Here is a 20,288-nt window from a genome sequence, read left to right as displayed (position 1 = left end):
GGATCTTGTCTGCTGATAAAAGCAATGCACCTTTTGATACAGGCAATTAACCACCTGGTATTTCTTTCCCCTAGTGCAGAACTCAGCACTCAGTGTAGGAAATATTAAATCCTTAAGGGTGAGATTTTGGAAAATGAAAAAGTAGTCCATGCACTAGCAAGTTTCAGAGCTCACTTCTTTTTCCCTGAAGTCCCTCAGACTTTGAAGTACCTAAACCCAGGTTCTTCAGCTTGACTCAGAAGACAAATAAACAAGACAAGCAAACAAACAAATACTCCCATAAATTTAATCTCGCAATGATTTTCAAATGCAATCTGCTTTAGGGGGAAAATCAGTGCAGATATTAAGCTGAGGAGAAGAAAGCACTAACAAACACAGAAATCGGGAGTTTAGCATTCTATTATTTTTTTCCCATCGGTTTCAAGTTTCTCATTTACACTTGGGTTTCTGGAGGAATGAACCATTCTCTCTGACTCCCTGCCCTACTTACTGGACTTTCTAGACACCTCACTGTGTGGAAACAGATTCAACTGATTAAGTAGGTCTCAAAAATATTAAGTGCATATACATTTTGTGAAGGTCAGTAGCTGAGTTCGAGTGCCAAAGGAACGTCCATAAAGAAGGACAAACTGTGCTTTCAGTGTAAGGGCTGTGAGTTCAGGCAGAGACCTACCAAGCACCAGCCACCAGCACCCTGGGAGCTCAGAGCCATGTCACACCTCCCTACTCAAGCTGGTTCCACAAAGGGATGTATGATGGGAGCAAGAAGAGAGCCATATGGGTTATGCAAGAAAGCTGGATTAATGTTGTCCGTGAAAAGCACAGCACACACCTACCGTGAGCTTCATTAGTTGTTATGCTTAAAAAATAACTTGATGTTTTCTTTGTTTTTTCATCATCTACAAGCTTAATGGAAGCTGGGGTGTCACATGTTTATAAAGTTATCATATTTAGTGACCTCTCAGCAATAACAGAGCAGTTACTTAAACTGCAAAGGATTGATAGGGAATCATCTAAATTTAACAGGACTGATGCTGAGCCTACTGTTGCAGTGGAGTGATTCCTTCATGTTGTCCAGTCAAAACAAGCTGCTTTCTATTGTAGAAAACAAGATGACTCATATTGAACAGGATGTCAAATAGGAATGAAGTGATAATTCTGTTTCATGAGAACAACTGAGTGCTCCCCATAGTCAGGTGTATTTCAGGTCCTCTCTGGAGGTTTAATTTTAAAAATTCCTTCTGTCTCAATGAAGACAATGTATTCCAACAGGCTTTACAATTATGCCAATATGGAAATATCACATGGTGCTTTTCTGACTCTAATAAAAGTAACTAAGCTGGTAACAACCAGCCACATCAGATCACTGATTACACTGTTAATAAAAAAGTTAATTAAAAATATTCTTCATGTCCTCTCCTGTTACTAGAATACTTGATAATATGATAAAATTAAAAAACATAAGGAATTTTAAAAATCAAATTAAAAAAAGAAATCAAGACAAGTGTAATTTCAGAATGGAAAATATTTGACAAATCAATTTAGGTCACTTTCTGAAAAGACTTCGGAGAAAGGCATGAAGTAAAACAGGTTTCTCAGCAAAGCAAAGTTCTTAATACTCATCACAAGTTCATTTGAACTGCTGCACTGGAAAAAATAAGATGGTTGATGTAGGACTGTGAGAAAAAGACTTAATTTCTAGCTTTGAATCCTCATTGTTTGGGCCAATATCAGTTATGACTCATGAATCCTGGCAAGACTGATGATTGTTTGATCTTGTAACTCATTCTCTTGTTTACACTTTCCTTAATTTCTCACCATATTAAATTCATTATTCTGTAAATAAGCCTCAGCCTCAGATTCTCCTCATATCATAGTTTCAGCCTTTACACATATTCAGCACATCATCAGCAATTCTTCTCTGTGGTTTATTTCATATAATCATATAATTTTAGATCTTTTCTAGACCAATCTCTGTCACTTTACACTACAATGGAACAGCTTTCATGAGTCTCCAGAGATGTGTTCTTAGCCAGGTGTCAGACCCATATCATGTTTGAGCTGACAGACACTTTTCACATAGCCAGCACTGTTCTTCTTCGTAAAACTTTGTCTACTAAGAGCTTTTGCTCATCCTTCTGGTATTACTGTATCTTCTCTTCTGATTCATCCATGAGGATTCAAAGAGACAATGTCTCTCCTGTCTATCTCTACATTAGCTCTGTATAATCTCATTTGCAAGGACAGATGCAACCACTATCTCTGTGCTGATGCCTCTGTGAGTTTCCATTTACTATCTTTAAGATAAACTCCTATCCTTTCACATAGCTATGGCTCTCATCTGAGAAATAGTGATTTTTCCAACATGGATACTGTACCATTAGTTCCTTTAGCCTTGACAATATTTCTTCTAAATACTTCTTCAGAGGTAATTTATTTCGCCTGACATTATGGACATATCCATGTTTCTTTGAATAGCTGTGTGCATTTGCTCTCAAGGTCTTTTGTTATCTGTCTGCACCTTAGTTATCATCTCTTAGTACCATTCAGCATGGATACATTGACTCTTGCCTCCAAAGTTCATGTGATAAGGGCTTCAGTTGTCCTTACATTACATTTTTAAATATGCCCTTGGGCAGTCTCCTTTCCATTTAGCAGAAATTTCTGTCCAGTCTTATTATTCTCCATAAAATCATTTATTTGATATGTTGTCTGCACAAAAACCTTGACCAAATTTGGGCCCCTAACTATCTGACCATTGATATCAATTTCTTCTTTCCATTGCTTTGTCTATAGCCATAGATTCTGTTTCATTTATTTTTGAGGTAGAACCTTGTCTATTTGTTTAAAGTTAATAAAACTTAAAACAGTAAGTTTCACAACTTCAGCTGCTGATATAAATGGCAATAAATTAGTAATTAAATAATGTAGAAAAAAGTATTACACAGAAATATATACCCTGTGCAATATGTTAACTAGCTTCATAGCACAATATATTGTTTTTAAAGCAAGGAATTACAAATCTTTCTCATAATTTTGATCACAAGATCAACAAATGCAGTTTCCTTCAGTTCTCTATTGCTCTGCTATTTGTTAGATTTAGTGATTAATACATATTTAACACTTAGTACATTTATCTCATGTTCATTTGGTTTCAGATACTGACATTGTATCATGGCTGTATGTTAACTGCCTCATTTGGAGTAGTTCTTTATAATCAGAATGGGCATCTCATCATAACTGAAAATGTAACTACTCTACAGCAGAGATCTGTGACTAACCCATTAAGTGAATTAATTTTGTTGCAATGTGTCACTGCACTAAAGACAATTACCCTCTGCCTTCTAATTTTCTGGAAAAGTTATCTCAACCAGTTAAAGTCAACGAGATATATATGCCTTAAAGGCATTATCTCAGATGCTTCCTTTCTTTACTAAACAACCATGGAAAAAAAACTAATTAGATTTCTTTTGAGAGGTCCAATAGGTAGTAAATTACATTAATTGGACAAGTAGCTAAACTTTAAAGCCTAATCCATAACATCTGTATTAACATGTTTAAAATTTTAAAGGCCACAGTCAGCAACAATCTAAGCAGGTGGATTTGTTCCTTGCATATGGAACTGCTACAAATGTTTTTAAACACATGCTGCCTAAAGTTCTGCCTTTGAAAAAGAACTAAGGGAATTCATACTGGAAGCCCCAGGCACATGTGCGAAATACATTCAGTGAGACTACTGAGTAAGTTTTCACTTCTACAACGATAGTTTGCAAGCTGGTGGTTTCAATCTTCCATGCAATTTAAACACAGGCAGTTTTTCTTTACTACAGGGTTGTATTTTAAGAGTTTGTGAAAAATATTAGTAATCAGCTGCTGGAGAGTGTCATACTTCTTCTTTGCCAAGCAGATGTCCATTAGCTCATATCCACAGTTCTTTCATGTGACTAAGCACTTCTAGTTGGTTTAGCCTAAGGAACAAATTGGCCTGCAAGAATTGGAATATTTGTGGTATTTATTTAGGTCTATATTTATTATTATGTCTGTATCAACTTACCTCTTTTGCTTTAATCTTCTTGATAAGAAAAGCTTGAATCAATTTATAAATTAACTTAATGCACAGAGAGAATACAGACCAGTAATGTACTCTGGAGTTGTCAAAATTGGTGCAATGTGATGCAGCCTAATGCTTAGTATGTGTGATAAGTAATAATGTAGTCTATGTGAAGAAATTAACTAATTTCTGTGGTTTGCATTTTATTTAAAAAAGAAATTCCTAAAGCAGTGATTTGTATTAGGGGGTGAAAAAATATTTCAGATAAAATCATAGTCAAATCAAATCTTTGTCTCAAATCTAAATTAAATTTGGACCAGAATACTTTTGAATTCAAAATAGTCTGGAAACTTAACAACAAAATAAAAGATGACTACTTTCTGACTTCATTGTTTGGTCTGAAGAAAAATTCAGATCACACAATTCATCTTAGTAACAAGTTACTCAAGAATCTCTTTGTCTATGTAATTTAAAGGGAACCAGATTAAGATACATGCCACCCAAGTAGTTTGGACATACTGATTCCTCCATGTTATCATGGCATTTCCACCCATAAAATTTTGATCCTACCAAAACTGAGAAAGTTCTGCCATTGTCACCAATGGGACTAGGATATTAAACCTGTTATTTCTTGGCTAAATGCTTCCAAGTTTGCCAGTTGCAAGAGGGACTTTTGTTCATGGGTATATACAGGGTAACAACATTTATACATTTTCTCTTGCTCTGGTCTTTCATTTAGTTTCACATTTCTATGTTCTTACATCCTTGTAAAACACCCAAGTATATATATTTCTATTTAATCAGTTAAGGAACAGAAGCACTGACAAGCAAACAGCTGGCCTAAGATCAAAAACCTTGTAAGACTCAATGGCAAAAAAAGGCAGAAACAGACTGGGATTAGCCACAGTCACTCTTACACTCCAAGAACCTGGCAAAGTGAGGTCTGTCTTCCCTGTTCTGGAAGCTTGCGGAGACTCAAAACTGAATCCTTGAAACTATCTCTGTAAGTGTTTTGTCTGTAAAAGATTTCCAGAATGGATGATTTTCCATGATAGAAGATTCGTATGTTTTAAAGAAGCTGTAATTCACAAAACATACTGAAATTACGAAGAACCAGTTACCTTCCAAGTGAAAAGTCTCAAATTCCAGGATCACCAGGGACTGTGGTCCCTTATCTATGATATAGTTGCAGTTCAGGTTGTTACCGTACTGACTGGGGTAGTTGGGAGAGACAATACGACCTTGAGGACTGGTGAAATTTACTCCGCATCCTGCAAACAAATAAATAAGGCACAGTTATAATCCAGGTAGTGACCTCATTCCGGTTTTACAGTAAGAATACAAATAATGTATGCAAGGAACTCATTTCTCCATAGGAGTCTAGTCAATAACCAGGGAGAGCAATATATACAACGATGGCAAAAACAGGTCTTGCACACGTGCAGTGCAGTGTTTTTGAGAAACATGAGCCCTTCCCACCTACAGTGTCACACTTTTGGAGTGTTTTGGATAAGATGAGGCCATAGGCCCTCAGCCCCTGGCCACAAGGACACTGCTGTTCTTATGGGTGTGGAGTCTGCACTTTCCAAAATCCCTTAGTACATACAAAAGTACCTGAAGGGAAGGGGGTCACTGGGGCAAGCAGCAGCCCAGTTTCACTTGAAAATGCCCACATTAGCCTAAGTGGTGCTTATCTTGCTTCATGCCTGACATCCAGGAGGATGCAGTCTGCTGTAGGGCCATCTCTGGGTTGCTTTGCTACGTGCAGAGGCAGGAAAGGTTTGCCATCCAGGATTTTTCACTTGCATAGAACTGCTCATTCTCATGGAGTAGCTTCTGATCCTAATGACTCACATGGCCTTTTTTCTTTTTAAGTCAAAGGTTTGAAAGAATGCAGTGTACAGTGAAATGCTGGTATAAGATTAGGAACAGGCATATGAAGCCTGTGACTGTCTCCACTAAGAGGTTGTTAGTTGTTACTGACAATATTAGTGCAAACATTATAGAAATAAAAGCAGTTATGCTTTAATAACATCTTCCTCTAAGCACTTAATATGTCACTGTTTCAATCTGAATCCTGTAAAGAGAAAGTGGTTTCCTTTGGCAGCATCCTACAAAAAATCCCCAAACAATCTACAGTGGCTGAGAAGCACCTCCTCCACTTCTGTGGGTTGAACTATCACAAAGTACATGCCATGGTTAAAGAAATGGATGGGCCCATCCAAGAAGTGCCACTTGACCTACATAGAAAATAAATACAACAAAACAAAGCAAAGGCCCAAGCTGGTGGTGAGGAGTTTATGTGAAGGTCATGGGCTACACCATACACAGGAGAAATTGCCACAGTTTCAGCATGTGCCTTCAAAAGGAGGAGACAAAAATTCTGAAGGAGGAGCAAATCCTTTTTAAAATTATAGCATTAGCCATGGAGTCTGACAAAGAGAAACAAATTTTTAAAATTTAAAGCCTATTCTTAGCTTTTTGGCACACTGAAAAGACAAAGGTGGCTAAAAATAACTGCAAAGTTATAACTGCATGGGGGGGTCTTTGGCAAGTCCAGCACCGGAGGTCCATTGCTCTCAGTATGGAAACACTTGGTTTCAAAATCTGGGCAGAGGCTTCAATGCCGTGTTGGATCAGGGTTTGAACTGCTACACACAGAGCAAACTAATCCCCAAAGGACTAACAGAGCAGCCATCTGGCTTTAATATTACTTACTGCTTATGAAAGATGCAGAGAAACCTGGTGCAGGAGCATCCTGAGACTGAAATACTGTAGTTATCACATTGTTTGGAGCAACAACAGGATCAGGAGCTGAACTTCCACATCCTGTGGTTAGCAAAGCTGCTTCTTCTTCATCATTTCCTCTCCACACCTGACAAGGTCAGATTGGAAATTGTTTAGTGCTTTCAAGGCCCAAGTAGTTTATTTAAGTGAAAGCCTCTTCAGGTAATTACTTAAATATGTACTTGAGGCTCATAGTTTAAACACTGAATTTCAAGACACATATAAAATGAAACATAAATATAAATGTTTGATGTTTCTAACTGTCTAAATAATTTCCTGAATCAAGATGTTTATTGACAAGGACTTAAAAGTCTAGTTAAATACAAATTATTTACTGTAATAATAAAATTATTTTTGTTGATGTGTTTGCATAGTTTCTTTACTGGTAGTTTATAACAAAAATATATTAAAACCAAGTAGTATTTGATGTTTAAAATAATGTGTTTTAAAGAAATTGAGTGGAACTAGAACAACCAGGTGAAATTGTGATTGCACTAAGCAATCATCCTAGAAAGGAAAGGGTTAGCCAAGGGTTACTCTTTAACTGTAGGCATATGAATCACATCATTCATGTGACCAGGTGTTTGAGGCAATGGATGCTCAAAGGATTAATTTAAACAGTCCTTAGCCTGGCCAAGGTTTTGCAAAGTCACTATTGATTTTGGATTACTCTATTTCGGCTGCTCAGTTTGGAATAAATGGAAGAAACTTACATCTGTTCCAGTTTGTTATATCCAGACACCTTCGTAAATCTCAAACTGGACTTTCAAAAATGGAAATGAACATCAAAAATTTCAGATTTTCTCTATAGAGGAAATCTCGACTGGACATAGTTTTGCTCATGTCATTCAGGGCAGTTTAGAAATTTTAAATTAAACACCTTTACTGGGTGGCATTCAGACTTCCACATTAGTGAAATTTATTGTAACATATTACATGAATTAATCTCTGTCTATGAGAAGAAAAAATTAATAGCTGTAGGGCTTTATTCACAGCATTAAAAAATGAATGCAACTGTGGTTTGTTAGTAAGTACAGATCAAATGTACAGCTGCTCAAGTCTTCCTACATGTTGTCAAATAATGTTTGCCCTTTATTTCAAGTGGGAGTTGTACTGCTGTGAAGAAAATGAGCACAAAACCACAGAACATATGCCAAATGCCTGAGAAAAAAATGACACTGAAAAATTCAAGGCATGTTCACTCCATTCTATTGCTTTGAAAACAAGGGGCTATTGACAACATATGAAAGATAAGAATACTATCTTTGTTTTGGGAGATTAAAAAAGAGGGATTAGTGCAACTTGGACAGTTTAAACACTTACAAAGAAGTTTGTAGAATTACAGTGTCACATTCCTGATGTTTTACTCACTGGAATAATTGAAAATATCTTTTCTTTACACTGTATTTTCTCATTATTTGCTAGTTCTGAAATCATATATTTTTTTCCATATTTTTCATTTTTAGAGCAGCATGTAGGGTGATGAACCCCAAAGAACAGGTGAAAATGAAAACTATATACAAGCCAGTTCACAAAACAGACAGAAAATGGTATTGGTACAAGGACTTTAGTTTATGTTTCCTGAATTTTGTGACTTGACAGTCCTAGCCATGACAAATGCAAAACAGGATTCTGGAATCACGAGTTCTTAAAGCACTGCATTGCTGATCTAATCATAGCAGTTAGTACCTTCACATAACTGCTCTGGCAGCTTCCATCACTATCTGGAATATGGAAGTTACTGTGGAAGTTCATCTCCAGGTGTTGGCTTTCATGTGCAATGATGGTCCATGTACATCTGGTGTTCATGGGAAAGTTTTGAGGCCAATGAGGGGATTTGATCATACCATTGTCTGAGTGAATGATTCCACCACATCCTGGAAAAAATAACAGGTGGGAGAAATGCTCAAATATTTTCAGTTGGTGTCAGCTTTGAATGGCTCCTTGCTTCTGTGGCTGCAAGAGTGAGAGAGGAAAGCCCTGATACCCACTGAAACATCATTTATCCCTCTCTTAAGTAATTTTCCTGCTCCCACCCCTGCAGCATGGAGGTAGTTACGATCTAAAGAAGGTTTCTCTTTGAATTTCACTTTATTTTCTTCACAAGCTCATTCTCCTTTCCAGTTCATACCCTTTTGCTCCAGTTCATCTATAAACTCCTGGCAATTTGAAGTGATTATTGCTTTGAAAGAGTGTAAGGATCAGAAACACATTAATGAAGAGCCTCTCCTGGGACTGTGCAGGTCCCTCCCCACACCCCACAGCATGCACATCATGACAGACAGCCATTCAGGAAAGCACTGTAGGGAAAAACCCCAATCTACTGTTGAATGCTTTTATTCTTCTCACTCTGCAACATGAAAATGTTGCAGTTATACATGTGAACCTACTCAAGCTACATCAGCTAACCCAGGGCAAAATGGTTACTTCTCCAATCCAGGCAGCCTTGTGGATCTCAGTGGGATCATGGAGAGGGATGGAAAACATGCCTTTAAAAATTACTAACAGATTCATTTATAAAGGGGAATAGCTGGTCATGGCTCTGTGGCAGCTCATGTTTATATACATAGTACATTTAGCTAATTTGAAACATATTTGCAAATACCATGCCAAGAATAATTTACTAGGGCAATGCATACAGTACTAGCAGTCCCTTATTATTTCAGAGATGATGTAGTAAAAGGATGAATAAAGAGAAAAAAACCCACATAACATTCTTTTTTTTTCCTCATCATTAAAAAAATATAGTTTTAAAGGGAAGATTTTATTTTTCATTCTTCTATGGTAGAAATGATACTTGTGTTTAGAAGGATGTGAAGCCAAGTTTTGGTCACGCATACAGAATGTAAACTCAGAGATTCTCTGTGAACAAATGAGAAGAGAGACAAAGAAAGGAAACCAGGTATATAAAATACCCTAAATCCTCTCACAGAGAATACTGCCTATGCACATTGCACATGTAGGCTAATGTCTACTACATCACTGAAGTGTGGGGTTCCTTGCACATGAAATCTCAGTGACAACAGGAAACAGTGTCAAAAACCAGCTTAGGTGACTGTGCATATTCATGCAAGCACAGACTATTTATATGTTTAAAAAGACATTCCATCAACTGGCTGTGTGAATACTGCTACATCATTAGTGGACAGAGAGGTGAGCAGCATCAGTCAGAAGGTTTGCAGCTGGATATGACACTAGGGAGCACTTAGCCAGCTCTGCAATGAGGTAGGAAGGCACAGTGATTTCTGCCTTGCTCTACACTTGCCTTAGGTCCTTTATTGACTTCCTGAAGTACATTGTGCAAATGGTGAGCTACCCTTTTTTTTTTTTTAAATCCAAAGACTTCATAATCTGAACCAAATGAAGGTAGCTTTGAAAAATATAGCATTCAATCCTGCAAGTATATGCCCTTCAAAAGAGTACCAACATCTGCTCTGCAGTGCAAGTTTGAGGCTGTTCTCATATGTGCTCTTTGAGAATTTCTGTCTGCCTCTCTGTTTTGAAACTGACCTCTTCATAGTTTTAAGTGTTTAAACCAAATCAAACTGTGGAACAATTGTTATTCATAAAATGAAATGTCTCATAGTCACTGAAGATAGATACGACTGTTGGGAGGGTAATGGTCATGGTATCAATTTACAGTCATCAAGAAGCTGCCAGTGCAAGACTTAAAAAGTACAAAATCAGTCCAAATTTTATTTCCTTCTGTGAAATCAGACGGGACTCGTTTAATACTTGATTTTTTTAGTGTTGGCTTCTTTCAGAGATGCTGAAGATGTTGATGTGTATTTCTTTTTTTACTTAATGCAAACTTACCTAAAGATTCGGCTGTCCATGTTGCATAAAAGCCACCTCCTTGAATTGAGTGATCAGAGTTAAAGATGACAACTAATTTGCTGGAACCAGACCGAATAGTCCCAGGGGATGTGTTTCCACAATACTTTCCTATGACAGGAGAACCTGGAGAGCCACCATTCAGGATAGTGACAGAATCCCACTTACAAAGTGAATGATTTTCAACATGGAAGGCTGTAAAAGTAAGCTGCAACACAAAAAAGTGACACTCAGGTGCTAAAACCAGTCACTCCAGGGGAGGGTTTAGCGCAATTCCAGCCACATCCTGTAGCCATCCTGACACAATGATTTCTGTGTATGGTTAGACATCTGACCCTCACTTCATGATGCTTTCCTCTGAGTATTGCTTGGAATCCTGCCACTATAACTAACAGCAGCTACTTAGACTGAAGACAGAAATGGAAGAGAAATGCATAGGTTCAAAAATGGCATTACTGGGACTTAACCATACTTTGAAGCCAAGTATATGCTTCAAAACAGTCTTGAATATGCGCGGGTGTTGAACTCAAGGCTTCTGGTCATGAAATATAAGTAGTTACATAAGCAGAAGGCCTTGGATTTTTTTCTTCCTGTTATTTTGAATCAATATACTAACAGTTGCTAAAAATAATGCCAGTTTCCATTAAAATAGAAACAGTTCCATGGTTCATTCCTGTGGCCCTGGAAGCATCACATAAACACACCAGGCTGGGTAGGCAGCTTCTGACCCTGTCTCCTTCCCACACTGATGCCATTTGTCCTTGGAGTGATATGTGTACAGGTGGGATTTTCAGTTCAAAGATTTAGATTACTGATCGAATAGACTCCTGGATTTGTTGATGCTGAAATATTGATTACTAATTACTGCCTGACCCTGTTCCAATCAGTCTTTTTTTTCTAACCAATTTCAGATGCAGAATCTTTGTAGAAAAGCTTAGCTAATACATAGTATTTCTTCCTATACCTTTTGCATGTATTCATTTCCAAAAGAACTGTGCCTCAGTCAAAGACCAAATACAAATTTAGCTATAATGGTTTAAATTTGGAACATTACCAGCAACTGAAACTGGCAGCTTATACTGGAAAATTCTGTCTGCCTTCATTCAGGGGGCTGCTACTCAGTCCTTTCAAAACAGAAATCTGCATCCATCTGGTTAAGATTAGTTCTGCTTTAAACAAGTTTGTGGATTAAATAGAAATTTTGTGTTCTCTTAAAATAATCCTTTATTCCCTGAAATAAGTACCCAGCCAGTTCTCATAATATCATGCAGAATAATTAGGACTATGGGTTTGCATTTCTAAGACATACTTTTTTAGTTGTATACAGGGAAAACATGATAGGGAAATCAGTGAAAGACAATACACATAAAAACCTGCACTGTGTTTTTACAAAAGTAGTTTTCAGATATTTTTCTGACCTGGACCATAAATGTCCCTGATTGGACCTGTTCTTGAAAGAATCAGTCAAATAATTCAGTGAGTTAAGTTTCACACTGTTTGGCCACAATGGTGCTCAAATTGTTCTCTCAGCAGTTTGACGCAAGAAAGCAGCACCTTGTCCAGCCTATTCCTAATAACTGGGAAATAAGAGCAGCATCTCCTTGATATAATTTGTACCAGAAATCATATTATCTTCCAGACCATTAAGACACAAAAATAATTTTCTAGTGCCTTGTAATTTCTCTGCTGAGAAGAAAAACCTTCAGCCTCATGTTTATTCTCATGATATTGACAATATTCATGCACATCTAATAAAATGAGTTATTTTAGGTTCCTTAACTAGTTTTTTTAACCAAATCATTGTTTAAAGGAGAAGTCAATGCTATGTTTTGAGGTCAAGTTATACTAGGATCCTTTTGCTTTTCAAAAAGCACAATCTAGTTTTGTTGTGTTACCTTCATTCTGCCTCCTAGGTAAGATTGATGGGAAGAGAGAGATTTCATTTCTCTGCATTTCTGATTTTCGGAATTGTCTCAAACCTGTTCCTGGAGACTCAGAAGGTTCTTCTTACACTGTCAGCTATGCACATAATCATGACACTATGTTACTCACAGTGATGGTTTCACCTTCAGGGGCTTCCAACAGCCAGGAGCAGTGATTCAGGTTGCTGTAAGGCTCTGGGTAGTTGGGGCTTGAGATAACTCCACTTTCACCTGACTGTATACCACCACAGGCTGAAGAAAAAAAAGTAACATTTCAATACACTTTAGGAACTGAACACTATAATCAAATGAATGGAAGATTATTCAGCTTATAGTAGTATTAAAATATATTTCAGTTAGACAGATACAGGTACGGATCAACAATTTCTATGGGAAAATCCAAGTTTTAAAATCTTTATCATTTAGTAGTGAGTAAACAGATGCAATGAGCTTGAAACTTTGCATTTATTCTGATACTTTGCATAGATCTGCAAATCCTTTGCTAACTGACACTTAGAGCTGCTTCTTCCACCTTATCTTCCATTTATTTATCTCAGACTCTTAAGCAGACCAGTGCCATTTTTGGACCAACATAATCAAGTGAAAAAGTTGTTGAGGTGTCTAGAAAAGCCCTAAGGCTAAATTCAGCTGTGACAGAAAGAGTAGCTGTGCTGGCACATAAATGGCAAAGTGGTGTAATTTGCACTGATATGGCTTTAAGCAGATTTCAAAATGAGTGCAAAGGTTCAAGCAGCAGAATGCATTTCAGCTCTGCTAGCACTCTGGAGGCCTATTTGAAGTAAGTAAAACTTGGCTGGTGTTACCTGTTCCATCCTTATTCCCAAGAGCAACCAGCTGTTCTGAGTGTTGCACAGCATTGCAAAAGCTCAAATGCAGTTTGGGGAATGGGAACAGTGAGGCAGAAAATAAATCTGAAAGTTCAGCTGTTAGCACAGGCTTGCTTTAGAACGATATAAATAGTGGCAGGCACTGTGTAACTTCTGAGGGCCTCATGTATATTTTCAATATCCCCAGAGGAATCGCAACAGTCCCCAGAAGTGCCTCAGTCAGCAAAGGCGGCAGTCTATCAAGTCACTTACCTTCATAGGTGTAATGGGCCAAGAATCCTTTATCTTCTGTGTTTTCATCACTTACAAAGTGTACCCAGACCTGGGGGGCAGCTATGACTAGTGGCACAGATGGTGCAGCCTCACCACAAAGTCTGGCTATTAGCTCTCCATCAGCATCTCCTAGGTAAAGAAAAAAAAATCAACACCACTTCTTGAGTCCCAAAATAACATAAAGAAGCAGGGCAAACACGCATTCCCATTTGTTTTGACTAGAAAACAGAGAAAAGTACATATCATACTTAGTAACTGATTATTTGTTATGGATATAAGTAGAGTGCTGCAGTTCTTCGCTGGGATCTAAATCCTGGCAACAAGGAAGTTCTCTCCAAAGCTATATAAATGATCCTTTTAATACCTTGGGCTGCTTCTCTCCCCTTCGTGGCACCCTGCACACTTTCATTTTGTATGTCCCATCAGATCCCTCATTGTTCTTCCTCAAAACTACAGACTTTTTGGGGCAGAACAGTGGGAAGAGATAGCTCAAGGACCACATCATATGGAAACCTAGGAAACCTCTGTTTTTATGCCATCCTCATTGAAGTGAACAGGGATTTTGAGTTTTCTACCATATAGGGATGTGCATCATCCATGAACAAGCTGTCATTGCTGTGTTAACAGGGGGCATCTCTTTCCTAGGGAGCTCCACATGTTCCCTGTATGGCAAAAAAATGTCAGCATTAGCTCAAATCCTTGAAACCTAAAAGGAAAGCACAACATAGCCCACTGTACTTCTGTGACACTTAATGTTTGCTCGTGTTGGTGTAAGCTCATATCCATCACACTGGTAAAAGAACCAGTTTCCGTTTATTACTGATAAATGCTCAGGAGAAAGAAAATCAGTGTAATAGCATGACATCCTGGCAATGTCATTCCCAAGTGCACTTCTCTAATAATAGCAGGTTGCTGGTCTTAAGAGACTCCATTCAAAAGAAGAGCCACCATTTGAAATGCCTTGAAGCACAAGGATAAAAAGTGACAATAATAAAAGTCTATTAATGTAAATTACAAAGAGAAATGCTACAAACTGTCTTGATAACATGAACTAAAAATTATATTGAGTGGTACAAACAGAAGACAGTCATGATAAATTATAGTTCAGAAAAAACTAGTAATAACTACTTTGAGTATTAGTATGTGAAGTATATATTTTCCTTTTCGGACTTCTGAGGTGATTGACTATGTCACAGATGTGACCCAGGTTACTCAGTCTCTACAGTGTGAAAAGTGACACCTATCACTGTTTTCATGAATGACCAGATGGTTAGAGATCTAGACTGCTGATAAACAGAAAATGAAAACAGAAATATTGTGCTGTAAGATTTCATTCAAACTGAAGGGAATGGTCTGAAAGACAAATTCAAGAGTCTTCCATAAAAGCCAAAAGTTAGAAGTGATAATTTAATATTTCAATACAAACCCTTACCCTAAGAAATAAGAAATGTTTATTTTATCTGTTCAGCTCAAATAATTCTCAGTAAATATATACAATCAATTCTGGTTTTTTTCTTCTTTCTTTGAGTTCTATGAAGTGTGTTGTATAGGTATAACAAAAGAATTTTGCACATCTCAGCTTCATTTGGGGTCTCTCAGATAACTTACTTTTTAATTGGACTTTTCCCCTACTACATATCTGCTGCGTCAGGAGTCTTAAATAGTAGCTGCCTGAGTTTAGTGACAGGCACTGTTTGCATCTCAGGGCTCATTAAATGTTACTTGTCGGCGTACACAGATGAGTTAGGACATTCTGCTTTTAACACGAGACTAGTTGTGAAATTGAAGTGCCATTAGTATGGCTGAAATGAACATTACTATTTAGATGATAAAACTGTGTAAAGCAAAACAAGACTACACTTTCTCCTCTCTCCTTTGATTGTATTGCCCGGAGGCCTGAGGTTCATGATGAAGTGAGAGTAGTGGGAATGGATAAGTAATGAAGCAGATGTATTTTATTATTTCTTTCTCTGAGTTTTCTCTCTATTATTCCCTGGCTCCAGTGCATACACAGGAGAGAACTCCTAAGCTACGCAGCTACGCATGCTCTGGCCATACACAGGACAAACTGATGCTACACAACCAAAACCACTTGCTCAATGAATGCAAATAAGGATGTAAAGGATTCCCGCTCTTGACTTTTTCACATCTTTCTGAACTGATTTCCAAGTAAATTAGAACCTTCTCTCTCTGGGATTCATAGATACAACCTCTCAGTGAAGGACATAGCTGCAGCTTTCATGCTACACTTGGCATTAGCTGAGTGACTTTTCCAGTTGCTTGTTAATGCGGATAGATAAAGATGCACAAATATGCAGAGATATTATTGGTGCATTAATCCTGTGATTTTTTTTCCCTTTTAAATGCTTTAGTCTGTATTTTGTGTTGCAGTCTCACAGGAAATATGGATTTCTTTTTGGAAAATCATCTTATAGAGTAGAAAAATATGGAAGGAAGTGGGTATGCAGCCCAGAGGTTATGAATAATTAAAGTATTCTTTACTTCATTCCTGCTGTCCTTGGAGATATTTCAGGACAAGGGAGAAAATGAGCAGTGAACCAAATAAATTGTTTTGATGACTCCAGCTACCATCTTTCAAGACAGATGATATGAAGTTCATACTGTCCCTTGTAGAGAGTCAGGTGAGTATTGAAAACACCAAAATAATTTATCTTCCCAAGATAACTATTGAGTTTTCTATTTTCTCCCCTGAAAGAAAAGGTAACCAAAAGCACGTATCCATTGCTCTGCTAGTGAAATCCCACTCCTGCTCATGAATGCAACATGGAAGACATGATGTGAACAGAACACTCTCAAATGTACAGATTCTACAGCAGCCACTCTCAGCAAATAAATATGAAAAATTGGCACAAACACGGCTGCACACCAGAATCTGGATGGGCTTTATCCATCCTCCTGATGAACATACAAACCTATTCGTAATTCTAGGTAGTCATACTGGCAGGTCTGGTGATGTTCCAAGTGGAAATCCTCAAATGATATATAAATGGATGAATTATAGTGGGAGAAGTTTTCAATTATCCATTCACAGTTCAGGTTACTTGTGTAATTTTTGATGCCATCATAACCAGGAGAAGAGAAATTCCCACCTAGATGTCCCATCAGGGTTCCACCACAAACTGCAGAAACAAAATATAGTTTATTTAAAATAGTAATAATTCCTGTATGAGGTGAAATCTTGCCCCTGTTTTATTCAGATATGCTCAGGTCAGAAAACATGTGTTCTGATTAAATCAAACCTGTTTCCATCTTCTTACTTTTTTCATAATTTACTGGTGTGTACAAGAGAATTCTTACCAATTGTCCTGGCATTTATTGGCAAGTCTTTAAAAACACATGTGTAAAACAAAGAAAAATTATGTACAGTATCAAAAAATATATTTCAATGCACTACTAATACAACAAGCATTATTTAGCATTTTGATAAAATCTATCTACAGCTCCAGGTCACTATTGCTCAGCCCTGCTCATTACCTAATTCTAGACTCAAGACAAAATTTTTCTGGAACATAACCTCAAGAGCAGTACACTCATGCTACAGTAAGATGCTTGGGGTGGAAGTTGGAAAATCAAGTTCAAAAGACTCAAGGCTGTAGTAGTAAGGATCTGCCAGCTGCCTCCTCTCTGGAGGCTGAACTTGCAAAAGTAGGTTAGCTGCACTCTTTCACAAGCTACAATAAATTAATTACACCCCTGAGTAATAAGGAAGCACTTGAATTATTCAATTTGTCTATGGCACTATGCTTTTTGAAAATTTTCATGGAATTAGTCTGCTTCAGAACATCTCTTACTCAAGACTACAAAACAATAAATCAGTAGGGAGAACAGGGGCTGTCATACATATCTATTCCCATCCAGAGTTATAGGAGGAAAAAGACATCAGAGATTTGGTAGCTGTTTAGGTTTGAGGGTTTTTTTATATATGTGCCAGTACTTTAGCTATGGAATAAACTCAGCAAAGATGATCTCTTAATTCAAAAACATACACTACCTGCATCTTCACTAGATGTATATGAGACACTGAAGCCTCTGGTTGCACGTGACATGTCTGTCACCAAAATGACCTTCATCGTGTTTCCAGTGGATTTCACCTCAGTGCCTGGATTTACCTCTCCACACAGCTTGGCCAGCCGTGGAGAATTCTGTCTGAGGCCATTGTAAACCTGTGGGCTCAGAATAAACTCTTATGAGATCAATATAAAGTCTTATAAGCATCTCCTGTATCATTTCACATGTTTCACATCTTTAATATGAGCTTCATTGATGTCCCTCATAGTGGGTTAGTTCTCAGATCTCAAAACCTGGGAACAAACTTCCATCGCCTTAAGTGGATGAGGCCCTCAAACAAAACTTCACAAATAACTTGCTTATTTTGATGAAACACAAACATATTCTCTTTCTCTCTCTTTTTTTTTTTTTTAAACAGAAATTGAAATAATTTTATTGGGAAGAATACTGTTGTTTAGCTCAATATTTACAGGTTCAATCACTTCCTAAGCTACCGATCAAGTTAATTTAATTTCAAATCATCTTTGTATTCTTGTTAAAGCCAACACCAACTTTACCAAAATCTTCAACATATTGAGTGCTGGTGGGCATTTTTGATTAGTTCACTTTTTGATGATCCAGTTATTTTGCTTAGTTTCTTTCATACAGCCCTTAGGCTAGGAGTTAATTTCCTTCTTTCTACTACTATCTCAGCAGTGCAAGCAAGGCAGAAATGTTTGCTCCATAGAATTAGAATTTGTTAGAATGTTGAATGCATAAAAGCTGGCAGGAAAAATCTTCCCTTAAGAGATCATTAATTGATAAATAACCAGCTCCCTGTGGTTTGTCTAAAGCATCTGAGAAGGAAAACAAAGGAAACATCATCCCAAGGGATAGCTACTTCTTCCCCCATGCTTGTGCATGTGCTGGCTTCTGACCATCCTACAGTTAGTTCCTGTGTTTGCACTGCTAATCTGAACAAATGGGAAACTAAAGTCTATCTCCATTCCTGCAATTTCATAGAGGAATCATATTTTTGAGGCATTTGTACATCTGATGAGGTCCAGTTCTAGGTGCAAGGTTTGATTTTTTTTTCACTAAATAACCAAAAATCTAAAACAAACATAGAAAAATAACCAGTATCTATCATTTTTGGCGATGGAATGTGATAAAGAGTAGAGTTTCTTGGGGTTACTCTATCTTTCTTTCAGAACATAAAAGGTTCAACCCAAAAGTAGCCATTCATTGTAATCTCTGGATTTTTCTCTTTTTTTCTTCTTTTTTCTTTTTTTCCATATTTTTTTTAATTGACAGCAATAAGTACAATAGCAGTAGCAACCTCCAAAGTAAAAAGAGACCTGGAACTGACTGATGGACTTTGTGTCCACAGTACAGAGACTTTGAAAGCTTTCAAAATTCCCAGAACTTTCTTCCATAATCAGTAAAGAGACAATTCCGATTTCTTCAAGTCTTCCACTCTGCCTGGGCCACAATTTCAAAATTTTCATACTCTAAAACAAGCAGATGAGTTTATATGCTTTACAGAGGTAACTTTTTTCCATTTATCTGTTTTCTCAGATTAAATTATCGTTTGTCTTAAACCCATATATAGACCTATATGTGACATTTCAGTTTTGTTACATCCATTAATGCTCCATAAAGGGATTAGCAAAGAGCAATTTCTGCCTTTACAGAGAATACTCACAGCCACATAATCTGATGAACAGCTCCAGTGTTCTTCAGTTTTCATATCATTAAAGGTTAGAGTCACACGTCGTCCTTCTTCCACTGTGATCCTCCATTCACACACTCGGTTATGGGGGTATAGGTTGGGATAGTTGGGTGAAGTAAATGTTCCAACAGGCGCAGTAAGATCCCCACCACATTCTGAAATACCCAAATATTGGGACACTTCTTAGAGAAAAACACTAACAAAAAACCCAGTAATGCAAGAAAAAGAGATCCTGAGAGGTCGATTTGATTGGCCTATCCTGTCCATATGTTTACCTAAATAGCTACGTTCCTGCCAGTCTTGTCACTCAGCCATAACTGCAGTTGAATATTAACTGACCAAAGCTGCTTTTTTTAGTCCAATTATTAATATTTTCATCTCTGAAGGGCTCATCCCAGGTTTCAGAAGCTGGAGGGACCCACAGGCTTTGACACCAAATGGCACAAGTCTCTCACACACAAGACAGACATTTATGCCCTTTAGATGACTGGGCAGAGCTACACAGAACATGCAGAGTCTTAGAGTGAGTAACAACACAGTAACATGACTGGCCACAGTCCTGGGCAACTTCCTCTACCTGACACTTCTTGAGCAGGGAGGTTGGACTGTCTCATCTCCAGAGGCCCCTTCCACCCTCAGTGCTTCTGCAGTTCTGTGATTCTGCTTAAAACCTATGGGTTTAAAACTATTGATTTCAGGGAGATAAAGAATACCAGTCACCTTAGAGGGACAGAATAACATAAAGGAAAATCACAGCTTTTCTCTACCTTCCAGCTTATCAAGAGGGATGTGGGGAGGACATGTTAGGACAACTCTGGACTAATTGCTGAAGA

The 20,288-nt window shown here is 37.6% G+C and overlaps 1 protein-coding gene across 1 annotated transcript in view; it reads right to left on the bottom strand.

Annotated features, from left to right (window-relative positions):
- Nucleotides 1–20,288, bottom strand: part of CUBN (cubilin) — a 140,806-nt gene that overhangs the window by 23,424 nt on the left and 97,094 nt on the right. Inside the window, exons 48-56 of the mRNA XM_071560397.1 lie at nt 19,429–19,610; nt 17,728–17,899; nt 16,649–16,855; nt 13,695–13,844; nt 12,725–12,846; nt 10,655–10,880; nt 8,528–8,715; nt 6,770–6,926; nt 5,173–5,322 (exon numbers count right to left, since the gene is read on the bottom strand). Coding sequence (XP_071416498.1) covers nt 5,173–5,322; nt 6,770–6,926; nt 8,528–8,715; nt 10,655–10,880; nt 12,725–12,846; nt 13,695–13,844; nt 16,649–16,855; nt 17,728–17,899; nt 19,429–19,610 — 1,554 coding nt within the window. The remainder of the gene's footprint in view (nt 1–5,172; nt 5,323–6,769; nt 6,927–8,527; nt 8,716–10,654; nt 10,881–12,724; nt 12,847–13,694; nt 13,845–16,648; nt 16,856–17,727; nt 17,900–19,428; nt 19,611–20,288) is intronic.

Source organism: Pithys albifrons, chromosome 7, assembly GCF_047495875.1.
Source record: "Pithys albifrons albifrons isolate INPA30051 chromosome 7, PitAlb_v1, whole genome shotgun sequence".
In the NCBI taxonomy this organism is placed as follows: domain Eukaryota; kingdom Metazoa; phylum Chordata; class Aves; order Passeriformes; family Thamnophilidae; genus Pithys; species Pithys albifrons.
The sequence above is the reverse complement of the archived record's forward strand: the minus strand, read 5'-3'. Positions and strand labels throughout refer to the sequence as shown.